The following is a 21004-nucleotide window of genomic DNA, read 5'->3' on the forward strand; positions in this document are numbered from 1 at the left end:
GGAAGTTGTTAAATCGACGTTACACATTAAAGACGAAAACTTCTGTGTTGACAGTTTGTCACGTGTGACAATCTCTGTCAGCGTTAAACTGCCCCCTGTAGGACTAATTACACCATCACCCGATTGACGCTAATGCTTCAGAAGAAGATGCGGTTGGCATCTGTTGGATGGTGATTCTGCCATTTGTGTGGTTGTTGAACCTAAACATGACCCTAACTGACCCAAATGTGTGAATAAAAACATTTTTTCTTGTTGTGCGCATTAACGTCAAAGTATGGACTCCTTTTATACTTGACGAGCTCCCATTGCAATGAAAAATAGGATTTTTCAATACAATCATTAAAGTTGGGAAACGCGCACGCAAATAAAGTGAATCACAATTCCTTACAGAAAATGACCCACAATGTCCCACAAAAGCGATGCCCTTTTTCTGTTTGTACTAATTCATAAATGTTTTTGATGGCTTGGTTTGCGCGACACTTTTTGTTGGGAAGCAGGGGTGAGATATTAATGATTTAGATTAGACCCTCTGAACAATAGTGAGGAAGTTCGGATCAGAGACAGGGAAACTCTCTGTGGTCTTAACCGGAATCCCTGGGGGAACCGCTGTTGATAGATCAGCTCACTGAATCTGGGCCCCCTCCTTCACCCTGCTTCCCTCCATCCAGACCTTTCACTTCGCCCACTCGATCTAGTCAACAATTCTGTCTGATATCAGCCAGTGTCTCCACAAAAACAGAATCATATCTGTGAAAATCTGAGGCACTGAATAGTATAGCCTTATTTTTACACATTCTGATTTCATCTGCATTGAGAAACGGTTTGCAGAGCGGGTGTCACTAGAAAAGTGTAATGTGGACACTTTGATGGGAAGAACACCTTCTTATACCTTGAAGTGTAATTTTAAACTCACTTTAAGTGTCGTTCCGTGAATTCCCACATACATTTGGTTCCAGTGGGGAATTACCACTTAAGTGCCTCCACTCCTGCGAATATGTGATATTTTCAATTCTTCTTTTATATCGTTCTTTTACCTGTTGGAAAATGAAACACTACAAAGTCACTGATGCTTAATGAAATGCATTTATTTCCTTTTTGGTCCTAGTATTAACTAACTATTTTCATGTAAGACTGTTGAACTCTCATAACAATTGTTAAGAGAATAGATTAAGGAAGAACGTCAGATACATTTGGGTGTGAATGTGGAGTTCCTGGAGTAGAAGTCGCACCGGGCAGTTCACATGTGGTGTTCCACAAATTAAGAGGGAGAAGGATGAGGAAACCTCCACCGGAGGATGGCTCCGTCTGCGCTGGTGCTGATTATGGTGCGGTTATTGGAGCAGATCTTGACTCTGGTGATGCTGGCACCGTGAGCTATTCCCACGTGTGTGACCGTACCTGCCATGTAGTCCCACACCTTTACCAGCTTGTCATCTCCGCCTGCCATGGAGAGGTGGAAAACATGTCAACAACCTCAGAGACGTTATGGCAGAGCGTGCATTGTAGTGTCAGAGGAGATGAAAACAATGGCTGCAAAGAGAAGAGAACCCTCTCCATCATATATGGGAGTGAAGAAAGACAGACGGAAAGAAGCACAAGGATACCACGACATACACAAACCTTACTTTCATGGTACAGTTTTTAACGCAAGTCACTCAGTATGAAACTACATTTGCAACTACAATTAGCGCCTTGCGGTTTTAGGCCTCTGCCACTTATGGAAGTAGCAGTTTACAACCGTGTCATCGCTTCATTCTTTTATCCTAGTGAACATTTGTGAGAAATGCACATAATTAGCATTATGAATCCTTGAGTTATGGCGAAAATTGCGTTTAGTGAAGTTGCTGTGACCTAAATTTTTGATCACCAAATTTCAATCAGATCATAAACCTTTGACCCTATTAATTCAGTTTGTATTTGAGTACAACAGGACTTTTATATATGTATAATAAATGTATATATTGAATCAAATTGAAAGAAAAAAAAAGAGGGAGGAACAAAGCAGTGGACCTGTCACAAAGTGCTTGCCGTCCTGCGAGATGTGCATGCCGTTGATGGACCCGAACTTCGAGCCCTCCAGCTCTCTGATTAAGGTCCCATCAAACACGTCCCAGTAGGCCACCTGAGAGGGAAGTTAACACATTCCACATATCACATAATCACCAGTTCAAGAGGGAGGGAGAGTGATATTGTCTCTTTACCTCATCCTAAATGCTACTTTCCCTCGGTATCTGCCGGTGTTTGAGTTTTGGCAGTAAGTGGTTTAGAAGATTGATGGAGGCAGACTATTGGCTCACTCTGCAGATGATGCCGGTGACAGCTTGTGTTATTATACTTTTGCATTGTCGTATGATGTACTGTTTCCTATAATGGCATTGTGCAAAATGCAACATCAAACTACCTTTACTGCTGTATTATCTGTATTCTGGATGGAAATGAGGTCTACGATGAGATTCTGTCACACAGTCACACACATTGATTTAAACTGTTTGTACTGATCCAAATGACATCCAACCCCCTCACCCCCCCACCCCCCCCCCACCCCTCCGAGCTTTATAGCTGTCAAAGTATCGACGCTCACAAAAGGCAATTGTTATTTATTTATAGTGTAAAAAGTAAAAAAAAACATCACAGGAGAACAAAGGTCCTTTTTTGTTATTTATATGACCGAGCTGGTTACATTATTAGAAGTTAAATACTGTAAATAAGAAGCTCATTGGATTTGATCGCCAGTCTTCTGGGTCATACTAACGAACATTGTGTGTTTTAGAGTCCAGAAGTCGTTCTAGGGCGAGTCAGGTGCCGTCAGAAGAGGTTGCACCTCAAAGTCAATCAAGCGTTCAAAGCACTACACATCAGACCTAAAGACTGAGAATCTATTTGATCCATTCACAGAAGTGTGAAATGATTATTGACTAAATTCATTTAAATCAGTTCATAAGCAGCACTGCAACGGTGGGGCTTTTTGTAGAAGTTCATGTTACACAGGACGGCGCAGAATAAGTCAGACGCTTATAAAAATAGCCTCTGAGGTAGGATTTCATTTCTCTGCACAAGAGCATGTAATGCATTACAGGAGGGTAAATGTAATCGCACACAGGCGTATCAAAGGCTGTTGGTTATTATGGAATGAAAGAGGAACAAAAGGCTCAGACTTATTTATAGTTTCAGACCCGCAGAGTGATTCTCAAAGTAATAAGCGGCCCCCACCAGCCGCAGAAACGATTTTCTGTGGCCGAGCACTCTGACGGAATGGCTTCCTGGTGTAAATATTCCTCAAAAATATATATTTTTAACTTTTGCGTAAAATCAGAGGGGATAAATTGTTCATGGTAAAGTGATGAAATTCTTCAACATTTAACAGCAGTGCAGACTATGCAAATCCATTCAGCTATGGTCTGGTTTTGTGACAAAACAACAAACAAAGCAGCACATCTCCAAATGCCAACAATGACGAAATCATGTTCACCAAATGTTCTGTGCACGATTAAAGTCACTGTCACACTACCCCCACGTCTCCCCCGCGCCATCCTCCGATGCCTTCTCCCTCCGTCACTATCTCATTACGGCAGCTTAATAGAGACTCCCGCCTGTGTGAGTTGTCTCGGCCCATCTGGGCTCCCCTCCACCTCAGACCGGGAAACTTACTCATCGCCACAACATGAGCCACCAGGAAATTAATCAAATGCCGAAAAGCGACGGTGAGTCTGCAACGTCAGGCCTACGCCGCGGGTAACGCTCACCTGATAACCAGGAAGGCCAAAACTCACTAAACTTCAATAAACTTTGTCCGTTTGCTTCGGTAGATTTCTCCTGAATCCCCCAGAGTTTAGAATTACAGACCGTGTTTATTAAACATAACGTTTCAGAAAAAAAAATTGCCCAAATGTAAGTCAACCAACTGGGGAGGTTTCATGGCGAAATCTATTGTTAAATGTATCGATCCTATTCACCTGTAGTGTCTTTAAAATGTATATTATTGTATAATACGTATCTATAAAAGCCATATTCTTCAAATATATATTTTTTTCATTCTGTGATCAGATTTCTGAATCGTATTCACATATTTAAACATCAATTTCAGAAAACTAATTTAAAGTAGTAATTGTATTAATGTCAGTAATCAACTGGAGAGAGAGAGAGAGAGAGAGAGAGTGCGTCGGTATTTTCTCCCCCAGACAGGGCGCCTGTGTCTGGGGATGAGCAGATGGTGGATCTGGCTGCCACTTGGGTGGTGCAGGCACATCCGCAGGAAGCCGCGGACACCACAGCGCTCCTCTCTCTCAATGTCTCCCTTCTCACTCCCAATCCCCTGAATCTCTCTCTCTCTCTCTCTGCTCACTGAGCACATCCACAGCGCTCCATCATTGAGCACAACTTGGCCGAGGTGTTGGAGGGGTGCGGCTGAAGCGAACAATCAGGGGAATAACAAGCATTCCATTTCTGCATCTGTGAACTCCTGACCTGGAGTAAACACTCGGTGACGAGTTCATCCAGAACCACTCAGGCTTTGTCTCTGAGACGAGGAGCCAACACAACGGCTTAATCATGTTCAGCTGAGAAAGAAATTATAAGCTTTTCAAACTAATCAGTGTCCTTACGACGTGTGTGAGTGTGAGTGTGTGTGAGTCCTCTCCATGCTGATTGTAGTCGAGCTGCAGGCCGTTTTCTCTCAGTGGAGATTATAATAAATATAAGAGCATAATGAGAAGTCCACGTTATGACTGTGTGAGTGCCGGCCTCTTTCCACTGCATCTTCAATCATTCAAATTATTACATTTCTTTTTTTTTGGGGGGGGAAGGGGGGTCTTTCCTTGTCAGGCGATAATGCTGGAATCTATTTGTTAACACTTCTAGATACCAGTGCAATTAATAATCAACCAACTGTATGTTAGTAGACTGTAACGGGATGTACATAAAGAGTGATAATAGCAGCTCTACTTGAAGGACGGGTCTGAATACCTTTCTGTCACTCCCGCTGGTGATGATCTGGTACTCCTCCGGGTGGTAGCACACATCTCGGAGCCGTGTGTTGGTCATCACCATTTGAAGACTCAAGAACCGCCTGCAGCAGGAAAAGGAGACGATGGTACAGCAGATGAAAGGAAAAGAGGCCGACTGAGCCTCTCATCGGGAGAGTGCAGTGTTAAGGTGCTTCATTTGAAATACAGAGCACTGACACAGCAGCAAAGAGCTGTTTGCTCCGTGAAGATACTATTTAAGAGTAATGTCCTCCTGAGCAGAGAATGACGTCACTCTCCCCTCTGTGTGTGCTGTAATCCAACATTTTCTGTGCTTTGTTTACGCACCCCGTTCAGTGTGTGTATCCGATCCCCAACCATGGTGTCACTGTAGAAACGTAGCGCCCGCAACTAGCGCTTTTTACACTGTTAGCTTTGTTTTCACTGTTCAGACTTCTAGCCTAAAGCTGTTGTGAATTTAGAAAATAGCATCTTAAATGGGACCAAACATGTTTTATTTTCGGGGCAAACCGAGTACACACAATCTCATCTGTATAGTTTGCCAAAAAAAAAAGAGTATGCATGAACAACTTCCTCTGAGGACGGACAGACGTAGATTAATGAAGGTTTTCTCTGACTAACATTATTTTCATCAACAGTTAGTAATACAAAAAAAAGGAAAATCTATGCCACTCTTGATGAATACAGCCTGGAGGCCTTTAATCCACAGACGTGTTCAATGAAGAGGCAAGAAAGGGAAAAAACAAGACGAGTTTTTAAAGGTTTTATTCCCCCGACAGAGGAAGACACAGTGATTAAAGGATTTTAAGATTTAGCATAAAGAATAGACTGGATTTCTTTTTATTCCCTCTGTACCAGCCAGACGCCGATGAAGTGCTTCAGCAATCTATTCTTATTTCAATGCGTAACCGAAAGCAGCACACGCTCTCCTCTCTAGTGCACTGGCTATATACTGTAATCGTCTATAACGTATAGTATTATCCTCTTTTTATTACTGGAACTTAATCCAGTAACACGTCTGTCTTTCCACTAGTATTTTTCAAGTAAACTCTGGAGTTTCAGGAAAAACATAATATAAATTGAGATTGAATTCATTACAAATCCCACTGAGTGGTTTCTTTGTAATGACATCTACCAAAAAACAGGAAGCAAGGTTTGAAGAGGATGTGTGTGCCTGTGTGTGTTTGGGTACCCAGATGGGCTACTCACACGAGGTCCCAGATGATGCAGGCACCATCAGCGCTGGCAGTGACGCACTGTTTGCTGTCACTCTTGATCTTGATACAATTGATGGTGGCTGTGTGCGCTTTCATGGTCTCCACTAGCCGATGGCCGTGCGGAAGCAGCTCCCAAATGCGGACCTACAGCAGGTGAGCCCCAAAGCCTTCATCAGTCATCGGATATGACATTTCATTTAAAAGACCCTTTTCACTTTGTTTCAATGCCAACAAGAGATCGATTCTTTGAAGAGAGTATTTCTCTCGCCTCTCCTAAATGGTGCCGTATGCCACTGTGCTCATCTGCATGCGAAATCTGGTAAATGTATTTGCAACTAAGCAACCAAATAAGACACGGCTCAGACTTCTGCCATTCTAAAATGTCACATTCTCGCTATGCTTGTGGCACAATTTCCATGTGTTGCGTTTTCAATCAGTGAGAAGATGCGACCTTGCCCCTTTTGGGGAACGACGTCTTCTCACCTGTCCATCCCCGCCTCCGCTGACGATCCTCTTGCAGTCCCTGGTGCCAGCGATGGCTGTCACGCCCCTCTGGTGAGCGTCGTGAATGATAAGCATGAGCCGGCCGCTTTCCGGCGCGAACACGCGGATCTTGCCGTCGTTCCACCCTACAAGAGGGGGATGAACGAAAGGATGAGGGGATTCAGCGTGTGAAGTGTGTGACACAGATTACACTGAGATGGTTCTGTGAGGTGACTTGGGACGGATATATATTTCTCTCCCTGAATCCCACCGCTGATGATGCTGTGTCCGTCGAGCATGATGTCCATGGAGTTGCAGGTCATGTTGGGCACGATGATGCGCAGCCGCTCATTGTCTCTGTGCCACAACCGGATGTCGTCAGAGCAGGTTGCAAACAACTCAGATGTTCCACTAGAAACAACAGAGATAGGTGGAATTATATTTCCCTTAGATTACTACTTCAGGTGAATCAACCGAGTGGTTATATAGTAAGGAATCAATCATACCACCTCACTATGTATCTGTAACATGTCAAGAAAGCCTAAAGAATGTCATCTTAGAGCTGACATAGATGAGGCAAGCTTATGTCGCTCTCTAGTGAGCGCAAAGTGGTACTGACGTCAGGCATTATTAGAGATTACAGTAACGGCCTTTAAGACGTTTACCCAATTGAGACACAACCACTTACACAGAAGATGCTCTTATTCGTGGGATGCTTTTGGTACCAGAGAAAATTCTCATTGTTATCACACCAATGTCCATTCATTTAGGATGTTCTTGTTTATCATTTGCCAAATTCAAAAGCTGTATAAATGGGCTTTGGCCTGTTTTACTTCCTCTCCTGGGAATTGCGTGTGTGCCTCTTACAAACATATGAGTCCGTCCTTCACGGCGCTGTTGTGGCTGGTGGAAATGAGTTCCTTTCGGAAGTCACAACCAAAGCGGTACATCTGGGCGGCCTCCGTCCCGACGAAGAACTGCTTGCCCTCTCCTCCAATAGCGATGGAGGTGACACCCTTTTCCAGCTGGACCTTCCTATTGTGGGAGAAGAGGGGGGGGGGGCGCGAGGAGCTGATACTGAGCACTGTCAAATAAGAATGGCAAGACAGTTTGCACCATATCGGTAACCCAGACATTCATTGTTATGTATCATGTAGATGGAGAAAAACAACAACTTCGCACACTGTTACCAAATGTAAGTATCTTTTTCACAGGGATGATTGAAAAAATGCAGTTGTTGGACTCACTTAAGAGTTTTGAAGTTAGTCCCGGAACAAAGAGTGAGGATCCCGGATCCAGAACCCACGAGCAGATCCCCACACTGCAGAATCCTGAGGACATTGACACCCTGAACAGAAAAAACTGTGAGTTAAGATCAAATCTCTAGTTTCTTCTATATATATATATATATATATATATATATATATATATATACACTGTATATAGGGAGAGAGAGAGAGCTGAAGACCTGGCCTGTTTTAGTTGGACTCGTCGACCTACCATGCTGTATTTTCCTTCAGTTGGACCACAGTTGGTCAGGCGCCCCGTCTTGAGGTCGATTTCCATTATGTCTCCACTGGTGGTGCCACAGAAAATAAACTGATCGTCCTCTGAGATCTGGGAAATATCATAAACACGTCAACATGACCGAAACTCTGTCAACGTAGTGCAGCGTGTTTACGGGCGGTTAATAGTTGAGTTTTTCGCCATTTATCTCCTTTCAGCAATAGATATTTGGCACGGCCCAGATGGACTTGAACATGTTAGGCTTGTTAAATATGCTGAAATCACGGATGTGAATATAAGACCGTGGCCTCGTACCTGTACACATTTCACAATCCTCTTCAGCCTCCCTGTCTGACACTCTGTGGGCTGGATTCTACAGTTGGCGCGGTCCAGCTCCCAGACTCTCAATGTTCCGCTGACCAAAATACACAAAAAAATGTATGGACATACAGAATAAAGGCTTAAAAGAATGTTTCCGGTTGGTTTTGAGACTGCAGTCGCTCACCTCCCGGCAGAAACAAAGACGTTGTCGTCTGTGTTTGAGTACTGCACAGTGAGGCAGTTCCCGGCCATCCCGGGTGAAGCCGCGCTTCCACAGATGGCCTGCTTGGTCTCAATATTCCACACCACTATCCTGGAGACACACCGAAAACCAAATGAATAAATAATGATGAATAAATAATACATTTTTAGTCAAATGGAGAATTTTCTCTCTTATTTACGCCGAAGAACCACTCAGTAGGACAGTGCTGTATTAATTAACTGTTTCAAACTGATAGTATGCTGAGAGAAGTGTCATGATTTGCATGAAGACCCTAAAGTAACCACTCGTCTGGCTGTAACTCCGTCCAACTGTGGAGAATAGTCACTAAATGTAATGTGTGCATGGCAATTGGATTGTTTGTTTTCTAAAAAAAAGCTTTGTCATTTAAATCCTGATTTTATGAGTAAGATTTCAAACTAGAGAGACTGTGGAGACTTTTGTTTGTTTTAGTAACAACTATCTAGCAGCTTACTCTGGACGGCATCACCCTTTAATGACCGTCATTGTTTACCTGCCATCGTCCTGACCGCCGAGGGATACCAGGTACTTGTCGTTGGGGGAGAAGGCGAGTGCTTCTATCTTCGCCTTGTGGAGTTGCAGCTTGGCGTAGATACTTCGCTGTGCGTAGTCCCAGATGATAATCACAGCCTGGAGAAAAAACAAATGTAAACATACATGACACATACACATATACTGTATATACATATATGTGTATTACTGGTGTTTTGGATTATTCAGTTCAGACATTGCAGATTAAGAATTATAGAGCTACTCCTACCTTGAAGCCCAGGAAGGTGACCTCTCCGGAGGCAATATAGGACCCACTTTTGGACACTGAAACACAGGACACGTTGTTGGAGTGCCCATGCAGGATCTCCTGCTTGCCACCTTTGATTCTCTTCAGAATAACCGAGCAGCCCAGAGGGTAGATCAGGTGCTCTGAGTCCGGGTCGACTCTCAGACCAGAAGACACGTGACCTGATGAGACATAACGTAACTTTAGCATACCGGGCACCTTCAGATGAGATGGAGCGTGTTTGAGGAAAAAGAAGAAGAAAAAAAAAGTTTGCGATGTGATGGTGTATGTTTGTTTTAAAATGTCGAGCATGTATGTATAGAATGTATGCCACAGTCTTGATCTTAGGTTAACGTTAGTTAGCTATATAACTATTAGTACGTTCTTAATTAGCTAACGTTAGCGTCAGTTAAAACTTACCGTTAAATCCAATAACGGCCTCTAGCTCAAGTTGAGGCACTCCGTGTGTTTCCAGAGACATGGCTGAGAAACTACACTTCCAGCAAAGTGTTAAGATAGCTTTAAAGTTACTTTCGTCAAGAAAATCCCCCAAAAAGAAGAAGCTCCCGTTGTTTTTTTTCAAACAGGTCTAATAGTTAGCTAAGTTACACTAAACCAAACGTTGCCTGGCATCCACTGGGATCCTATCGGCCGCTGTCGTGACACGTCATCGTTGCCTTCACTGTCCCTCGGAAATATACTCATGTAACAAATGTGAGATTTAAATATTAAAAACGTAAATTGCATTTATTGTTGTTTTCTATTCAATCCCTAGTGCTGTTGTAAAGGGACATATCTACCACTAAAACGTCAATGTATTTCTATAAAAAAAGTCAACTACACACGACATCTGTACCGTGGCTTTGGCCAAGGAAGACACTGATAAACGGTTTATTTTCCAGTAAACCCCTTAAAGGCAACTTTGGTTTTCATTAGTAGGCATCAAGGCAACGTGTAGCAGAATTGGTTAGTACACCACAACAAATGTCATATAAAGTAATAATAAGAAATGCCATGTTGTATAAAATGTTTTGAAGACAGTTTATTACTGCCTATACAGTTATTTCTATACAATAGCTTTACAGAGACAAGTTGCTCATTCAAGTCTAATTCACATCTTTGTCAGCACAAGAGAGTTCAGCACATTTGAGATGTGTGATACACATCAAATTGAGTCAAACTGAGAAAAACGTTTCATATTCCTTTTCTTTAAAAAAAAGGACAATAAAGCACAAATAAAGTGTTCTTTTTGGCATTTTAGTGTTTTTGGTATTTTCCAAAACAACTGGAAAAAGAAAGTACGTTTTTGGACAAATCTCTGAGCTACTGGCTGTTTACGTGAGGTAGAGGATAACAGCAGATTAAGTCAAACACTATCATAGAAGCAGATAAGTACTCAGATTGAGCAAAGACTTCAAAATGACTTATTTATTCATCATACAGTTGGAGAGATGCTACCAATATTGTTTCCATTATCAGTTTGGTTGAGGTCTTTGGAAACTCTACTATGGTAGTCGCACATCTTTTGGTATTCTTCCACACTAACGCTAAAGCTAAAGACAAGTCCAAATCGGTCAGAAAGGAAGATGTAAACCTACAGCAGTGTCCATAGATAGCCACATGTTCTGCCTTCACTCAATTAATAGAACACAACTGGAATCAACTAAGATACTGAAGTAAAAAATCCAATTTGGAGGCCAGTGCTAAGAACTCTAACTGATATTTTGTGTGAAAAATAAGGCAGTCTGCGAGGTGAGTATCCACAAAGCTTCAAAATCACTTCTCAGCGCGTTACAAAATACCACACTTTATGTTAACTGAAGCTCCAGGAGACAGTTTGACGATGAAGTATCCTCACTTCTATTGTTCAACTTGTGGGATTCATCGAGGCTCCTTCAAAACTTAATCTGTCTTTTGACGTGTCCATCGACGTGTCCATTGACGTGCCCATCGACATCTGTCGGTGTGTGTGTGTGCGGCGGTGTCGGCTGAGAGAGTGGCTCCACGAAAACCTGCGACCGCAAGTGAGGCACACGTAGGGTCTTTCTCCTGTGTGTGTCCTCTGGTGTTTCATTAGTGACTTGTACCGCGTGAATGTCGCCCCACATTCGTTGCAAATGTACTTCTCTGACTTGATGTGGACGTTCTGCTCGTGCTCTTTCATGTTGCCCAGCTGCGAGAAGCCCTTGCCGCACACGGGGCAAAGGTGTGGTTTCTCCCCCGAGTGGGTCAACCCGTGAATGTTCAGATCCTGGCGTGAATAAAACCCCTTGGCGCAGATGATGCACTTGTACGGTCTGTCCCCGGTGTGGCTCCTCATGTGCCTTTTGAGTCCCTCGGAACGGGAGAAGCGACTCTCGCACACGCCGCACCGGAACGGTTTCTCCCCCGTATGGGAGCGAAAGTGCCGACGAAGCTCTGAGGACTTGAAGAAGCACATCCCGCAGTCGGCGCAGCAGTGTGGTTTCTCTGGCTGCTCCTGGTGCGTCTTCTCGTGCGCCTTGCAGTGGCCCGACTCCGAGAACCCTTTCCCGCACACCGAGCACGTGAAGGGCTTCTCCCCAGTGTGCATGCGCTTGTGACGGACCAGCTTGTTGAGCTTACTGAACGTCTTCATGCAGTACGAGCACTGATGGGGCACCTTCGGTTTCTTGGAGTGCGTGTGCTTGTGCCGTTCAAGCTTTGACGGCCTGTTGAACACCTTCCCACAGTCGGGACAGGGGTGCTTGTTAGTCCTGCTGTGGCAGTTCTGGTGTCGGATCAGCTTCTCTTGTTGCGTGAAGCTCTTCTCGCAGTGCTGACACTGGTGAAGGGCTTTGGGCTTCCTCGTGTGAACGGTTCCGTGCCTCTCCAGCTTTGACGGGCGGTCGAAGACCTTGCCGCAGACAATGCAAGGGAAACTCTTGTTGGACACACCGCTCTCAGACTTTTGCTCGGGGTCAGTGGCGGTGGAGGCGTCAGTGGAATCCGATTCGGAGACCTCCTTCATGTCAACTTCTCCCAGACCTGAGGAACAGTCAAAGGATTACCTTTTTCATCAGTGACCATTACTAGACGACCTAAACTGAGAAACATGGAATCAAAAAGATGAATTCACACCTACTTTCCTCTGAAGATTCTGTTGTAGTGACAGATCCGGCGCCAGGGTCCATGACAGCATCCTATATACACACAAACAAAGACGCACAAAAACAACACAAATGGATAATAATTGTAATAGTAATAGATAGTAATTGGAAATCGGTGTATAAATGTTCTAAGGAAAGGCCAAGTGAATCTACTTGCTCTATGGAGGGTAAACTATGTTGTAGTCACATTTTCTAATTCACCACAAACTTGATTTGGTAATTCTGTACACTAATGTCTTGTTATTGGCCGACCTATTGCGTGCTGAGCCCTCTCCTCTACTCCCTCTTCACCTACCGACTGTAGACCTAGTTCCAACAACATAGTCAATTTTGCAGAGAGTGAAACCTGCCCCACGCATCACTGCTTCCTCACTCCCCACCATCGAGACTGTCCAGCACACAAGATGTCCATGGAGCATTGTGAAGGACAACTCTCACCCCGGCCATAGACAGCAGGGCCCTCCATTCCCGGACCAGCAGATTCAGGAACAGCTTCTTCCATGGCGTTGTCACCCTGCTGAACTCTGCACCACCGTGACAGCCCCTAGTCTCTCCTCCAACGCCCCCCTACACCTCTCCCAGTGACACACGACCTTCCAGCCACTGAACATTCCACACTTCAAGTATGCCACATTTGCACTACATTGTCATTGATATTAACAACCCTGCGGCTTAATGTATATACTACTCCATGTATATTTCATACTGTACACTTATGTATATATATATATATATATATATATATATATATATATATATATATATATACTCTGCACTTTATCTGCTCTCTTGCACTTCTGGTTTGATGCTAAATGCATTTTGTTGTCTCAGTACCTGTACTCTAATCAAAAATCAAATTTTGCACAAGACAATATATTTGTTGTAAGCTAATATCAGCCAATTCAAATCTGGTTGCTGAGCTCTAACAGCAGCAATTAGAATGTTACAACAATACCAAAGCAAAAGGCACTTGATTACAGATACCTCCTAAACACGACATCGGTTTAGCAGCAATATTAAAGCTTTCAATAGAGTGATCGTAACATGGGAAGTCTGACACACTCATGACCGTAGACCCAGACAGCTGCTGTCATGATGCAGATGTTTGAAATACACCGGGACATGGAGACCGCAGAAGAGACCGCACGTTCGGGGCTATTTCAGCAAAGCCACACTGCAGCCAGATTCTGCATGGCAGGGTTCAGCTCTTTGGCTCCGGTGTTTGACATGCAGCTGCTAGATGGAGAACGGGGAGAACCACCGAGGAGAACACGGAGCAGAACAATCCAGCTGTTCTCTCGCGCTCACGGTGAAGACGATCCTCCTGCTTTGCCCTGCGTCAGATACCGCTAAAGCCTCAGTCTTGGGTCTTTCGATTTCGACTGTTTATCTGGGACACGCGTGCACACAGTAAAACGTCCCCGTTAGCTATCGGCTAGCTTAGCCAAGGCTAACGTTGTTGTACCACTGGCTAGCATAACAAAGACGTAGTTATACGATTCCAAAGGGCATACACAATAAGACTCCCACCTCTTTACTAATCCTTAAACACCGAGGGCCGGTAACATCTTTTCTCTGCATCGTTTTTAATTCAACCTCCTTGACATTTGAATATAATTAAGGTTAGTTCGCATTCAAATGGCTCAGATCGAGAGCGAGCGAGAGTCTGTGTGAAGTTAGCGGAGGGATCGACGTGAGACAATTTCCGGTTGTCAAAATAATCTAATAACAAAGCGTTATGTTAAAATCCATACGGATGCAAGATTAACTGATTTAATTTTGTTCAGAACATTTCTGACAACAACCATGTAGAAATCAAACGTCTTTAATACCACTCCATACACTCCCGTAGATCCCGATTGTGGTGTTATTGGACTTATTTATATGAACAGCCATGCAAAGTAAAGCGGTGATCCAACAGAAACATTAGGTAAAGATATAGAGAATCACAAATAAAATAAGGCAACAAAACTATTTTGAAAACAGATAAACCTCTGGATGTCAATCAGTTGTTCTCCAGAGCCGTAAGAATTTAAAATACCTTGAATGTCAAAGTGCTACATTTTATCAGTACGGCCCACACAGTCTTAAGTTGATACATCCCTCAAATTGTATGTTTTTTTTAGCATAAAATATTCTCTCTCTTTAGGCTTCCATAGGTAAAGACGTACGCAAAGTAGATTGGGTCCTCAGAGCGCAGGTAAAATCCTTACGGGACGCTAAACGACTGTACTCTGAGAAACTCCAACAACCGTTCTCAGCAAGTGACTCTGCTTCGGTTTGGAGAGGCCTCAAACACCTCACCAACTACAAGCCCAAAACCCCCCACTCCATGAATGACCTCCGCCTGGCAGACGAGCTGAATGAGTTCTACTGCAGATTTGAAAGACAATGTCCTGATCCCATCCCCCACAGCTCCACCAACCTGCTGCAGTCCCCCTCCCCTCCCTCCCCCAGCCCATCAGGTGCTCACGCCTCTTCATCTATATCACCTTCCCCTCCCCCAACAGCAACGACCCTCTCTATTCTGGAGAGAGACGTTAACCGGCTCTTTAGAAGACTAAATCCCCGTAAGGCAGCCGGTCCGGACTCCGTTTCCCCTCACTCCCTGAAGCATTGTGCTGACCAGCTGTCTCCGGTGTTCACTGACATCTTCAACACCTCCCTGGAGACATGCCACGTACCAGCCTGCTTCAAGGCCTCCACCATCATCCCTGTCCCCAAGAAGCCCAGGATCACAGGACTCAATGACTACAGGCCCGTCGCCCTGACCTCTGTAGTCATGAAGTCTTTTGAACGGCTAGTCCTGACCCACCTGAAGTCCCTCACCGACCCCCTCCTGGACCCCCTGCAGTTCGTCTACAGAGCCAACAGGTCTGTGGACGACGCTGTCAACATGGCCCTCCACTACATCCTCCAGCATCTGGACTCCCCAGGAACCTACGCCAGGATCCTGTTTGTGGACTTCAGCTCTGCTTTCAACACTATCATCCCGTCTCTGCTGCAGGACAAACTCTCCCAGCTGCACGTGCCCGACTCCACCCGCAAGTGGATCACAGACTTCCTGTCAGACAGGAAGCAGCACGTGAAGCTGGGGAAACATGTCTCAGCCTCTCCGACCATCAGCACCGGTTCCCCCCAAGGCTGCGTTTTTTCCCCTCTGCTCTTCTCCCTGTACACCAACAGCTGCACCTCCAGTCATCAGTCCGTCAAGCTCCTGAAGTTTGCGGCTGACACCACCCTCATTGGACTAATCTCTGGTGGGGACGAGTCCGCCTACAGGTGGGAGTCTGACCATCTGGTGTCGTGGTGCAGCCAGAACAACCTGGAGCTTAACGCTCTAAAGACAGTGGCGATGGTTGTGGATTTCCGGCGGAACAGAGCCCCACCCTCCCCCATCACGCTGTGTGACTCCCCCGTCACTATTGTGGATTCCTTCCGTTTCCTGGGCTCCATCATCACCCAGGACCTCAAGTGGGAGCTGAACATCAGCTCCATCACCAAGAAGGCTCAGCAGAGGTTGTTCTTCCTGAGGCAGCTGAAGAAACTCAACCTGCCAAAGACAATGATGGTCCACTTCTACACGGCCATCATCGAGTCCATCCTCTGCTCCTCCATCACCGTCTGGTACGCTGCAGCCACAGCCAAGGACAAGGGCAGGCTGCAGCGTGTCATCCGCTCTGCGGAGAGGGTGATTGGCTGCAATCTGCCGTCCCTGCAGGACTTGTTCGCTTCCAGGTCTCTGAAGCGAGCTAAAAAGATCGCGGCCAACCCCTCCCACCCCGGACAAAACCTGTTTGTGCCCCTTCCATCTGGCAGGAGGCTGAGGTCCATCAGGACTACGACCTCCCGCCACACGAACAGTTTCTTCCCGTCGGCAGTCGGGCTCATCAACAGAGCCTGGTCCCCCACTGCCTGACTATAACATTCCACCGGTCACTTCCCCTCATACTGCACATGCCACTTTAACTGCAATTCATCACTTTGTCACTTGTCACTTTGTCTCTTGTCTGTTACTTGTTTGTTAGTGCACTTTATGCTTAATACTTTTCTTTAACTTTTTAATATTTAACATTTTTTTACTTTATTCCCTTGTTTTATACTAACCCATAGCCTTAGCCTTATTCTACTAACCCATTGCACTAGCATTTCATTCCACTTTATTTTATTACTTGTGCACTGTTGTCTTGTCTGTCTACTGTCGCGCACTAACCGCCAAGACAAATTCCTTGTATGTTTGACATATTTTGGCTAATAAATGTTTCCTGATTCCTGATTTTAATATGCATACAAGCCCCGTGTGGGAGTGGACGACGCCAGCATCTATCTGCTTCAACAAGCCCATTCGCACCTGTGTGGAATTGGTGGCTGTGTGAGGAGTCACTGGTCATGCCATTGATAGTAGTTTTGTGACAACTTCAGTGGTTGGGTTTATAAGAAATAATGGCCAGTTCAGTTAAAATTGTTTTAATTTTTTGTAAACAGAAGCTTGTGAACCGTGAGTCTCTCGGCCTCCACACCCAAAGCAAACATGTTAATAGTGAAAACACACGGCCTGCCTCTGCGATGTAACTAGACCTTACTGTCTGCTCTTCACTGCTGGTACATGTTGTTCAGCAGTTATTGATAAATAATGACCTGTCCTCATTTAAAAGGAGGCCAGAGGTAACAAAACAATCATACCCGTTCCTTGGATTCCCTCATCTTGTTCCTGCCCCGGTAGCAAACCATAGCCTTTTGTCCCCGGCCCCGAGTTTCCCAGAGCAGGAGTTAATGTCCCAGTGGTCCAACTCAGAAATGGTCATCATGCACACCGGCTTGAGATTGCATTTACTGCCTGTGCAAAGTTTGGACACACATATTTAAGTTTATTTTTATGTAAATAGACTTTGGGAGAAGGGGACGTGCTTGTTTTGTTTGGGGTTGGACTTTTTGAAGCTGACTCAGCACTGGCCTGTACCCTTCTCTCCTTTTTGTTGACTTGGTACTGGACTGGAGAACTGAGGTAGAGGATCACAGCAGATGAAGTCAAACACTATCATAGAGGCAGATAAGTACTCAGATTTAGCCAAGACTTCAAAATGACTTATTTATTCATCCTACAGTCGCAATATTGTTTCCAGCATCGGTTTGGTTGCATGTCAAATACGAGTTCAGGTCTTGGGAAACAACTTTGGTTGTCACACATCTTTTGGGAACTCGGTATTCTTCCGCATTCTTCCACAAGTCCAAATTGGTCAGAAAGGAAGATGTAAACTTACAGCAGTGCCCTCAAATAGCCACATGATCTGCCTTCACTCAATTAATAGAACACAACTGGAATCAACAGAAATACTCACATTGAGGCGTGTGCTGAGAACATCTAACTAATATTTTGTGGCAAAATAAGGCAGTCTGCGAGGCGAATAGCAACAAAGCTTCAAAATCACTTCTCACTGCGCAACAAAATCCGACACTTTTTGTCGACTGAAGCTCCAGGAGACAGTTTGACGATGAAGTATCCTCACTCCTATTGTTCAACTGTCGGGATTCATCGAGGATCCTTCAGAACATAATTTGTCTTTGGACGTGTCCATCGACGTGTCCATCGACATCTGTCGGTGTGTGTGCGAGCGCCGGTGTCGGCTGAGAGAGTGGCTCCACGAAAAACTGCGACCACAGGGGAGGCACACGTAGGGTCTTTCTCCTGTGTGTGTCCTCTGGTGTTTCATCAGTGACTTGTACTGCGTGAATGTCGCCCCGCATTCGTTGCAAATGTACTTCTCTGACTTGATGTGGACGTTCTGCTCGTGCTCTTTCATGTTGCCCAGCTGCGAGAAGCCCTTGCCGCACACGGGGCAAAGGTGTGGTTTCTCCCCCGAGTGGGTCAACAAGTGTATTTTCAAATCCTGGCGTGAATAAAACCCCTTGGCGCAGATGATGCACTTGTACGGTCTGTCCCCGGTGTGGCTCCTCATGTGCCTTTTGAGTCCCTCGGGGCGGGAGAAGCGACTCTCGCACACGCCGCACCGGAACGGTTTCTCCCCCGTGTGGGAGCGAAAGTGCCGACGAAGTGCCGAGGCCTTTAGGAAGCACATCCCGCAGTCGGCGCAGCAGTGTGGTTTCTCTGGCTGCTCCTGGTGCGTCTTCTCGTGCGCCTTGCAGTGGCCCGACTCCGAGAACCCTTTCCCGCACACCGAGCACGTGAAGGGCTTCTCCCCAGTGTGCATGCGCTTGTGACGGACCAGCTTGTTGAGTTTACTGAACGTCTTCATGCAGTACGAGCACTGATGGGGCACCTTCGGTTTCTTGGAGTGCGTGCGCTTGTGGCGTTCGAGCCTCGATGGCCTGTTGAACACCTTCCCACAGTCGGGACAGGGGTGCTTGTTAGTCCTGCTGTGGCAGTTCTGGTGTCGGATCAGCTTCTCTTGTTGCGTGAAGCTCTTCTCGCAGTGCTGACACTGGTGAAGGGCTTTGGGCTTCCTCGTGTGAACGGTTCCGTGCCTCTCCAGCTTTGACGGGCGGTCGAAGACCTTGCCGCAGACAATGCAAGGGAAACTCTTGTCGGACGCACCGCTCTCAGACTTTTGCTCGGGCTCAGTGGCGGTGGAGGCGTCAGTGGAATCCGATTCGGAGACCTCCTTCATGTCAACTTCTCCCAGACCTGAGGAACAGTCAAAGGATTACCTTTTTCATCAGTGACTATTAATGTTACGTAATCCTTTGAGAAGACTTAAACTGAAAGACATGGAATCAAAAGGAGGAATCATCACCTACTTTCCTCTGAAGATTCAGTTATAGTGACAGATGCGGCGCCAGGGTCCATGATAGCATCCTATACACACACAGATACAAATAAAAACAACACAAATGGAGAGTAATTGGAAATGGCATCTGTTATCAGTATATAACATTACTATATACTGTAAATGCTATAAGGACATAGTTTCAAAAAGCAATTATATACTGAAAGGGATCTACTTGTCATTGCTCTATGGAGGGTAAACTATAGTAAACTTATAGTCACATGTTCGGAACACTCATGACCGTAGACCCAGAGAGCTGCTGTCATGATGCATAAAATATGTGTGTAAAATACACCAGGACATGAAGACCGTAGAAGAGACCACACGTTTGGGGCTATTACAGCAAAGCCACACTGCAGCCAGATTCTGCTTGGAAGGGTTCAGCTGTTGGGCTCCGGTGTTGTTGTTATTAACACTGAAATGCAGCTGCTAACTGGAGAACGAGGAGAACCACCGAGGAGAACGCGGAGCAGAACAATCCAGCGGTTCTCTCGCGCTCACGGTGAAGACGATTCTCCTTCATTGCCCTGCTACAGATACCACAGTCGGGTCTTCGGAAAGGACGATAAACCAGGTGTTGATCAGGAAAAACACTGTATCTGAATCTGGTGGATTCAACACCTGTAAACATGCAGGGTAACGTTAACTAACGCAACGCGGACTACATTTGAGTCATGTGCTGACCATACACGAATGTATTTCTTCATTGGCTGTGCAAAATTAATTTGGATGATTGTTTATCTGGGACGCGCGTGCACACAGTAAAAAGACCGGTTAGCTATCGGCTAGCTTAGCCGAGGCTAACGTTGTTGTACCACTGGCTAGCATAACAAAGACGTACCGTTAGTTATACGATTCCAAAGGGCATACACAATAAGAGTCCCACCTCTTTAATAACAGGTAACAACTGAGGGTCGGCAACGTCTTTTCTCTGCATCATCTTTAATTCAACATCCTTGACATTTAAATTTAATTAAGGTTAGTTCGCATTCAAATGGCTCAGATCGAGAGCGAGTGAGAGCCTGTGTGAAGTTAGCGGAGGGATCGACGTGAGTCAATTTCCGGTTGTCAAAATAATATAATAACAAAGCGTATATTTTAAATTGAATACGGATGGAAGATTAACTGAATTTCTTTGACAATACGTAGAGGACATGTTACCTGCATTTCGTGTGTTAAAGGGAAATTACAACTGAATTGTGCCTGAACTGTATTTTTTCTTTAATTAAAGCGTTACTGTAAGATAATCAAATGAATGCTTGACTGAGTTATTTTGTTTTGACATATTTATAACAGCCATGCAAAGAAAAGCGGTGGTCCAACAGAAACATTAAGTGAAGATGTAGAACATCCCAAACAAAATATAGTGCCAAAACCATTTTTAAACCAGATTCCAACTCATGCATGTCAATCAAAAGACCAGAGAGATGGTGATTGAGTTTGTGGACTTGGTAGAGGAGTACAGGTTTCCTGAGACTCTCGATCGACAACAGAATTAACTAGAAGACCAACGACAACAATGTTTACGAGAAGGGGGAAGAGCTTTGATCCTTCAACGTGTGC

At 45.0% G+C, this 21004-nt stretch overlaps 2 protein-coding genes across 2 annotated transcripts; both read right to left on the minus strand.

The window, feature by feature from the left end:
• Window positions 1–1067: 1067 nt before the first annotated feature.
• On the minus strand, window positions 1068–10397 carry cfap52 (cilia and flagella associated protein 52). The gene is made up of 14 exons (XM_078080260.1): window positions 9949–10397; window positions 9511–9710; window positions 9244–9380; window positions 8694–8822; window positions 8504–8603; window positions 8183–8299; window positions 7930–8030; window positions 7550–7717; window positions 6954–7093; window positions 6683–6828; window positions 6192–6343; window positions 4963–5065; window positions 2011–2122; window positions 1068–1440 (listed from the first exon to the last, which is right to left on the minus strand). Exons 1-14 carry the CDS (start codon window positions 10007–10009, stop codon window positions 1259–1261), a joined length of 1848 nt encoding a protein of 615 aa, XP_077936386.1. The 5' UTR covers window positions 10010–10397; the 3' UTR covers window positions 1068–1258.
• An 858-nt stretch (window positions 10398–11255) lies between these two features.
• On the minus strand, window positions 11256–20492 carry LOC120825364 (uncharacterized). The gene is made up of 6 exons (XM_040186951.2): window positions 20328–20492; window positions 19413–19470; window positions 18176–19299; window positions 13095–13223; window positions 12632–12689; window positions 11256–12534 (listed from the first exon to the last, which is right to left on the minus strand). The coding sequence occupies exons 1-6, from the start codon at window positions 20379–20381 to the stop codon at window positions 11396–11398; spliced, it is 2562 nt and encodes an 853-aa protein (XP_040042885.2). The 5' UTR covers window positions 20382–20492; the 3' UTR covers window positions 11256–11395.
• Window positions 20493–21004: the final 512 nt, after the last annotated feature.

The sequence above is a fragment of the Gasterosteus aculeatus genome, chromosome 9 (assembly GCF_964276395.1).
Source record: "Gasterosteus aculeatus chromosome 9, fGasAcu3.hap1.1, whole genome shotgun sequence".
NCBI lineage: Eukaryota > Metazoa > Chordata > Actinopteri > Perciformes > Gasterosteidae > Gasterosteus > Gasterosteus aculeatus.

Bases quoted from the DNA above. Each gene is read 5' to 3' on its own strand.
- cfap52 (XM_078080260.1), bottom strand. From the start codon at position 10,009: ATGTCTCTGGAAACACACGGAGTGCCTCAACTTGAGCTAGAGGCCGTT. The intron at 9,711-9,948 runs GTAAGTTTTAAC...ATGTCTCATCAG, and splicing joins GGCCGTTATTGGATTTAACG to GTCACGTGTCTTCTGGTCTG. The intron at 8,031-8,182 runs GTAGGTCGACGA...TTTTCTGTTCAG, and splicing joins CTGAAGGAAAATACAGCATG to GGTGTCAATGTCCTCAGGAT.
- LOC120825364 (XM_040186951.2), bottom strand. From the start codon at position 20,381: ATGATGCAGAGAAAAGACGTTGCCGACCCTCAGTTGTTACCTGTTATT. The intron at 19,471-20,327 runs GTGGGACTCTTA...GTGTGTGTATAG, and splicing joins TGTTACCTGTTATTAAAGAG to GATGCTATCATGGACCCTGG. The intron at 19,300-19,412 runs GTAGGTGATGAT...ACTGTTCCTCAG, and splicing joins AACTGAATCTTCAGAGGAAA to GTCTGGGAGAAGTTGACATG.